We start from the raw sequence: 6,000 nt of genomic DNA, 5'->3' as shown, positions 1-6,000 counted from the left end.
GGTTGACAATTATAATTTAAATTGAAAGAAATTTTCAATTAATTTAATATAAATATGAAATTAGCTAGTGATAAACGATTCCCTACATATGTTCTTTTGTGTGATAGTGTGTACAAAAGTACACCATTGGGATCGTAGAAACAGTGATTTTTTATTTTATCTTGATTCAATATCTCATTTTTCTTTTACGAAATGTATGAACAAAATTCGTCCCTTATATATCTTCACATGGCATTATTTATTGTTAAGGTTGTAATTATGTTGAAAGTTTTCGTTTTGCCCTCTTGTTTTACTCGTCTGTAAAAAAATATTTAAAAAAACATTTGAAGAAAAATATAAAGCAATTAAACATTTAAAATATTGTAAGTTAAAGTAATCAGTATATTTTACTGGCCACATGCTTTGACGTATTGACATTCTTATTTGAACATGACATTTGCTGTGTCAAACGAGAAATGTGCGCGATTGTTTCGTACGGTATATTTTGTTGGCGAAGTATACTGCAGTTATTAAATGAAAGCAATATTATAACTCCTCCTTATTTTTAGATAGGCAGGTGGTTTCAATTATTCAACGGCACAATAAGGTTAAGTCTAGCAAGGTCTAGATCCGCTAACCTTTTCGTGATTTATGCTCGATGTAGATAAAGAAGAATAAGCAGAAGTGATCAGTTGTGTTGCTTCGTTTCATACCTTCGAGTACTGAATTTTTTTTTTGCTTTATATTGTTGTGCATTCGATATTGCAAAGATTGTTCCGAATTAAACAGAGCTCGCGTGGTGTGTAACTTAGTACGTACGGGTTCATTGATTCGTGCTTTGAACGTGCGCTTGGCCTGAAATAGTATTTTGCCAACGAAGCGTTTACGTTGGTGCCAGTTTGTTCGTGTGTTGTGTTTTTCTTTCCGTTAGTTGCGTTTGCCTCCAACAGCTCTTTCTCTTACTACGATGGCGATGCTGGAGGGCACCTTATCCAAATGGACAAACGTCATGAAGGGTTGGCAATATCGATGGTTCGTTCTGGATGAAAACGCAGGATTGCTATCGTACTACACCGTAAGTTAATCATGCATGACTTGATCCATCGCCACGAGCGGAACACGAAGCCAACAGCATATTCCATTAAGTTACGGCTCTGTAGCCGTTTCTACCGCACGACGGATTTCTTCTAAACATGACGGAATTACTTTCTAGTAGTATAGTTGTTGAACGTATTTTGAGAGATTTTAGACATTGCTTTGCTGATCATATTTGTCTACCATTGTAGGTAAGAATGGCATATCGTCCTGCGATGGCGATGAGTACGGTATTTGAACAAACTTTTTTACTAACATAACGATGAAGACCACTGATGGAAGCCGCTTAGCTGCATTAGTGGAATTATCTTATCAAATTTATCTGCGAAACCTTCTACACTGCAGCCCTTAGTGCCGGTGGAAAAGCAACCAGAGAAGTCGCATAATGTTTTCCAGGATGCAAATCGCAAAGCACTTCGGAATGGCACATTCCAGTAGCGTCTGTTAATTCGTATAAAGATGCAAATGTTTACCATTTCAAATGATCTTACTGGCTGGGCATTTTGTTATCGTTTCGAATGATAGCGCCAATCGACGTAATTAATCTGTTGTAGCCTAATTGGTAGTAGTTCAAACTTTTGTTCTGATTTCAAATATGAATGTATAAATAGCGCATGGTGTACATTTCCATTTATAACTTCCCGTGAATGTGATAAGAATAATTTCATTACTATACATAACATTACATAATTTTCTTTCCAAGTTAATTTTCCACCGTTTTTTGGAAAGGATATGTATTTTCTGAACTGATTCTATATCAATTGTGTTTTACATTTTTTATCTTCAAAAGAACAATATTTTTGTGCTATGTCGTCTATCCTATATCCGGGTTCTACTGTGGTTTTTACGTATAGCCGATAATGTTTCACTTGTTATGTGCGGAGCCTAGTCTGATATTTTGTTAAGGTTAGTTGTTTACTAAGAGCAAGAATCATTGTGCCGTTTCAAAATCAGCCGTTGATCTCGTTATATATTTGCAGTTGAGACCGAACGGATAAAAAGAATTTTATCTTAGAAAAGATTCGGATGTACGCAACATGTTGAAATTGGCATTAGCAGATGGCTCATATCATTCTTCGTCGTGGCCTTTTAGTTTACCACCTTCAACGTAGTCTTTATCAGCGTAGAAAATTTTATATTTCCCGCATAAGGCTCATCTAACTCTAATACGCTTTTTGGTATCTTTCCCCTACTTCTGCTTGAGTTTTCTCGCCTTCCGCACATACGTCTGGATGTAGAAGTTGGTGAACAGGCTTATCAGAATGACGAGATTGATCGCGTGTAGCGTGTAGATCGTTTTGTTGGCTGCGCAGGAAGGCTGCAGAGCTGCGTAGACGTGCACCAGCATGGCAACAAGCTGTGCCAGTTGGATGATGGTTATGGCCGGCTTGATGCGGCTTGTGAACGGCTGGCAAAGCTTGAACGACGACAGGAAGTAGTACGAGTACATCATCATGTGCACAATCGAATTCAGCACCATGATGGACATCTCCTGGTAGGCTGTATGTGATTAATGGAAAATAAGTAATTTTTAATTCATTGGAACGTAAACCTTAAAGGCATATCACGTACAAAGGCTAAGTTTCAGACTCCACCATACGATCAAGAAGGTGCTGATATGATGATACACATGCAATGTGGATACTTGGTTTTGTTTTTTGCGCAACACAAAAAACACCGTCTCGATGAACTCGACCATCCGGAGGCACATCGCGAGCCAACCGTAGTAAACCGCATCAAGACCGTGTTCATACTCGGTAACGGGCAGTTTCGGTGTGCAGCGTCCAATGAAGTTGAATTCGAATCCTACCTTCATGTACTGTGGAGAAAATGTTAGTATTATGATACAACCACGATCTGCTGGGAGTTTACAGAGAATTGGCTTACGTTAAGCACGAGGTAGCCACACGCCACTACTTGGAAGATGTTGTAGCCCGCTATGATCCAGCGCAGATTATATGGTTTTCTGAATTCCATATAGCTATAATGAGATTAGCGGTCATTGAACCATATTATTAGTTAATTTTACCGCTTCCTCCATTTTTATCCGCAATAAGGTGCTAAATTTTAAATTTTTACTGGTAATTAGGAATATACAAGTAGTCGAACCGATTCCATCGGGACGCAGAATATAAGTTCGATCTTACCTTGGTCCATATTTGTAGATGAAGTAGAGGTATATGGCGATCATGATGGAACTCGGAACGGGTGATGCCATCAAAGGGTAGGCATCGATGTGTTCCTCTGGTTGTGCCCGTGCGTCACACGATATAGAATAAAAAATCAAAGAAATGGTAGGGACATTCTTTTAGAATGGTTCTGTGGTACACTTATGGGGACGGCTAGTAGCAGTATTGTTGGTAATCCCCGCTGGACGCTCATTATCGATTGCGGTAAACGTATTTGGACCTATGGATCGTATGGATAGAATTTTAAATGATGCAAAACTGATGTATTGTTTCTTGATACCCTAGCACGCGTTGGTTTGGACCGGTAAAGATTTGGTTTTTGCATGCCTTATTGGTGAATAAATTTCGTTGCTTTGTTTTGTGGTGTTTTATTTGCTAATGTGCCAACTTTGCATTTCGCTATACCACTCACAGGTTGGATATTGTAAATTGTTCACTATATTTAAATAAAAAATATTCAACGCATTTAACAGTGATCGATGATTATACGCATATCCTCGTTACGACCATTTCAATTTTTCAATTGGACTTGTTTTCTGTCTAAATCAGAACAATGCTTACATAGTTCTCCAAAACCCAATTTTTTCTCCAAATTTTATCCTTAAATGGCTAATGAAAGGCAGTTTGCAACCGCTATATCCATTATTGCCAATATTAACCAGCTCGATAGAATTTATTAATCGCATAAATTACGCAGTATGAGAAGGTGTACTTTCACCGAAAACGGTACAACGCTTACACTTTCACACTCTGACCGTCAACGGAACATCAGGGGTTAGGAACATTAAAGTCATGGAAAACTCTACACTAGCTTTCGTATGTTTGCTGAATCGGCAGAACGGACACTCGCCGTGCCCAGTGAACGACAGGAGTACTGTATCGTGTGTAAGAAAGGGTATTTGTATTTTCCACTCTGCTTACGAGTGGTTTTTGCGTTGCAGTGTTTTTTTTTATTTTTGCTGAACTTAAGGAATGTCTTCATCGGACTGGACGATACAGTTAGCCGCTTTTGGCAGACATGGTTCTATTATATCTATTGTTTTCTGCAATGCACACTTGCTTCGGTAACTTACCGACACCTTTCACGTTGAACAGATCGTAGATTGTTAAGTCGGAGATGTTCATCTGGTGGAGAAATTCCATTTTGGTTTGTTGCAGCAATTGGCACTCGAGGATTAGATGCAGTTATATTTTCTGTTAAAACACACTCTCCAATTCGCGGTTTGGTTGGTCACACACACTGGCTCACACACAAGACACCGCGTTTGCAACTTGCAACGAATTGTTCTTCCGGCGTGTATTCGGGCACTATTCAACCTTTCCGATCACGTCCGCGCCGTGATCTACAAGAAACAAAACAAGTAATGTTTCGTTCAGTTGAGATGCCTCGGTCCGGTTCGATACAGTATCTGCTCAAAACCCACCTCTATTGACTAATTATATGCTGTTAGTCGGATCCTCCCACCCTGCTCCCATTCGTCATTCACTCTTAGAGGTTTTGTCGCCTGCTGAATGGAGATTACAACGCAACCGATCCTCGAACGATTCCCTAATTGTATGCTGGTGAATTTTTTCTCTAAACCTCCGTGGTGGCGCGTCTTTACGCGACACAATCCAACTGCAAACTGTTGGGGTGATTCGCGCCATCGTGTTTGTAAGCGGTCTACGCACCATTCGTAGTGGGTTAATCTTCACCAGGGTGATGGTGAGCTCTTGTTGCGCGACACTCGGTGAGACTGCAGACGATGGATTCCACTACAATGCGCGTCGCCGCGCATCATTTATCAAGAGTTCCTCGTCAATTTTTTATTTCTTTTTTTTTGATTTTTATTTCTCTTTTCTATACTGGCTCCTTCCGTTCGATCTCTCTTTCTCGTACTTGTCTTCTCATTGCAGTTAAGGAATGTTTCCTCACGAAGTGCATCCTGGAAGGGCGGTGCAACGAAAAGCGATTTTCTCTACAGATGACCTATTTTTACTTTTATTTCTCATGTCGAGGCACCTGAAAGAGAAACTTATTCTTTCAATGTATGGCTTGGTTGGATATTGGAAGAACGACAAAAAAATGAAATCTCAAGAATCAGTGTATTGTGCAATTATGGCTTGACTGAAAGTTATTGACTTTTTTCAAGAGATTTTTAATTTTTAATTTCTTTTGATCAGTTCCGTTTTTTCACACATCGATACATAACTTTCTGATTTAATTGCTGGATATTCTAATTGAATTGTTTACCATAAACACAAAACAATCCTTTGACAGCTTTACCGCGGATGAATTATCTTGATCGACACGGTTTTGAAAAAATAATCTTTTGTGCGATCCATACCTGCGTGCCAAATCGTTGCCTTAATAACTGAAGAGGAAAACAATTTAATCAGTTGACGGACTTTTGAGGGTAAACTACAGCAATCTGCCTCTCTCCACTAAACCATAGTTCCTCTGGATTTATCTTCGCGCACGTGTTCTTGGTTGCATTACTATACTACCGCCATTTTGATCGGATAGTTACGCTTTGGAATTCAAAGGTAATGTAAATCGTTTAAGTTTATCGCAACTCATCAGGTCACATCTCTTAGAACTTAGAGTTATAACCTTTCATATTGTTGAAGCACATCAACAATATCAGTCAGTTATATTTTGCTAATAGGTATGGCTGATCAACAATATCAGTCAGTTATATTTTGCTAATAGGTAATAGGTGGTATTGATTACGATGACATTTGCACAAAGAAGCAT

General features: G+C 39.0%; 1 protein-coding gene across 1 annotated transcript; it reads right to left on the bottom strand.

Annotated features, from left to right (window-relative positions):
* Positions 1 to 2,263: 2,263 nt before the first annotated feature.
* Positions 2,264 to 4,406, bottom strand: LOC128727513 (elongation of very long chain fatty acids protein 1-like). Its single transcript, XM_053821432.1, has 5 exons — positions 4,337 to 4,406; positions 3,222 to 3,318; positions 2,962 to 3,055; positions 2,647 to 2,893; positions 2,264 to 2,574 (listed from the first exon to the last, which is right to left on the bottom strand). The coding sequence occupies exons 1-5, from the start codon at positions 4,404 to 4,406 to the stop codon at positions 2,264 to 2,266; spliced, it is 819 nt and encodes a 272-aa protein (XP_053677407.1).
* Between the last annotated feature and the right edge of the window lie 1,594 nt (positions 4,407 to 6,000).

The sequence above is a fragment of the Anopheles nili genome, chromosome 3 (genome assembly GCF_943737925.1).
Source record: "Anopheles nili chromosome 3, idAnoNiliSN_F5_01, whole genome shotgun sequence".
Taxonomy (NCBI): Eukaryota; Metazoa; Arthropoda; class Insecta; order Diptera; family Culicidae; genus Anopheles; species Anopheles nili.
The sequence above is the reverse complement of the archived record's forward strand: the minus strand, read 5'-3'. Positions and strand labels throughout refer to the sequence as shown.

Excerpts from the sequence above, each read along its gene's own strand:
- LOC128727513 (XM_053821432.1), bottom strand. The coding sequence starts at position 4,406 with ATGGAATTTCTCCACCAGATGAACATCTCCGACTTAACAATCTACGAT. Across the intron at positions 3,056-3,221 it reads ATCTACAAATATGGACCAAG|CTATATGGAATTCAGAAAAC; the intron begins GTAAGATCGAAC and ends ATCTCATTATAG. Across the intron at positions 2,575-2,646 it reads GAGTCTGAAACTTAGCCTTT|CCTACCAGGAGATGTCCATC; the intron begins GTACGTGATATG and ends AATCACATACAG.